This window comes from Bison bison, unplaced genomic scaffold (assembly GCF_000754665.1).
Source record: "Bison bison bison isolate TAMUID 2011002044 unplaced genomic scaffold, Bison_UMD1.0 scf7180017864289, whole genome shotgun sequence".
NCBI classification, from domain to species: domain Eukaryota; kingdom Metazoa; phylum Chordata; class Mammalia; order Artiodactyla; family Bovidae; genus Bison; species Bison bison.
Genome location: NW_011494861.1, coordinates 11104062 through 11105654, shown reverse-complemented (window position 1 = coordinate 11105654; position 1593 = coordinate 11104062). Strand labels below are relative to the sequence as shown.

The window sequence follows — 1593 nt, the reverse complement described above, 5'->3', positions numbered from 1 at the left end:
GCAGGCAGACAGCCCCAAAGAGCTCCAACAGACAAGGGTGGGGGCTCTGACCTTCAGCTCAACCCCCGCGGGCACCACAATGGGCCGAAAGGACAGCGAGTGGGGGCAGATGGGTGTGACCATGATGGCGGGCACGTTGGGGTGGATCATGGACGCCCCCGCGGCGGCCGCATACGCCGTGCTGCCCGTCGGGGTGGAGACGATCACGCCTGCGGGACAGGCTGCAGGTAAGGCTAGGGCACTGCCCCCACACCCCACCCCCGGGCAGGTCCGATGCCCACCTACCATCGCCCTGTACTGTGGTGATGAGGTGCCCATCCAGGTAGACGTCCACGTTGGACAGGTAAGAGGAGGGGCCTCTGTCGATCACCACCTCGTTCAGGACCTGGGGGTGAGGGCACCGCACACTGAGCAGGCAGGGCAGCGTGTGGGCTGCTCCCAGGCTCCCTAGGAGGTCCAGCCCAAAGCCCCTGCCCTGCACCCCCTGCCCGAGGGCAAGGCCCGGCACCTGGTGGGGGGAGGGGCAGGCCCACAGACCTGGTACTGCACAGCCTGCTTCCCAATCTCCACGTCCAGGCCTGCAGCCAGCACCCCGTTCTCGCTGATGCCATTAGGGACGGCCACCTTCTTCCCTCGGGGCTCCTTCACGACCCTGACCTTCAGCCGGCTCCGGAGAACAACAGCTGCGTTCCCTGGAGGCCAGCAGGGGTCACACCCAGGGAAGTCAGCAGGTGGGGGCAGTCATGCCACAGAAGAGGTACCCGCTCCCTTGACCAGGGACCCCCTCCCATCTTCACACAAATGGAGGGCGACACCCTGGGCTCCTGTGGAAATCAATCCATTACTGCGTGACACAGATGGCAGCTGAACTGTGGTGGCTTCAGCTCCTCTCTGAGGACAAGGTGTCCGACCTTCAGAATCAGAGTCCTCTGAGCCCCAACACTCAGTGCTGTTCTCAGCATCATTAAAAACCTCCCAAACCAAGCAGGATGACTATCCCACATGGGAACTGCTCTCAGGCTCAGGAACATTCCAACTCACCCTGTATCACCTGAGTAACTTGCGACTGAAAGTTCTCGAAGTTGAAGGGGGTCAGGAAGCCCAGGGAGCCCAGATGGAATGCCATGACTGGAGGCACGCTACCCTGCGAGCCAATGAGACAGGTCACTCGTTGGCCAGTCCACGTGGAAGGCACGCGAGCACTAGCCCAGATGGACCTGCGCCTGGATGGTCCCTGGGAGGGCTGGCGGGTGGGGGCAGGGGGGCGGTGCTGACACACAGGGCACAGGGTCAGCCAGAAGCCTGGGAGCCAGGAGAACAGCTGGAGAGCTGACGAGAAACGGGGCAGGGGGACCAACTGCTGGCCACAGAGGACAGGACAGAGGAAGGCGTGGCAGGGCAGGACATGGGGGCTCTGACACACAGAGGCCATGCCCAGCAGGCTTGGGAGGGCAGTGAGCCCCCACAGAGATGCCAGGCAAGAGCACAGGCAGCCGGGGCAGGAAGCCTAGGGTGGGACTCAGGTCCCACCACGTGGCTCTGCAGCCACTTCCGCCGAGAAGGCTCCCAAGGGAGAATGAGAGCTCTGAGCAT

At 63.5% G+C, this 1593-nt stretch overlaps 1 protein-coding gene across 4 annotated transcripts in view; it reads right to left on the bottom strand.

The window, feature by feature from the left end:
• NADK (NAD kinase) overlaps window positions 1-1593 on the bottom strand; it is a 19166-nt gene that overhangs the window by 2831 nt on the left and 14742 nt on the right. For all 4 annotated transcript variants that reach the window (XM_010849992.1, XM_010849991.1, XM_010849993.1 and 1 more), the window contains 4 exons: window positions 1042-1144; window positions 538-692; window positions 286-385; window positions 52-209 (listed from right to left, as the gene is read on the bottom strand). In XM_010849992.1, the coding sequence (XP_010848294.1) occupies window positions 52-209; window positions 286-385; window positions 538-692; window positions 1042-1144 (516 nt within the window). The remainder of the gene's footprint in view (window positions 1-51; window positions 210-285; window positions 386-537; window positions 693-1041; window positions 1145-1593) is intronic.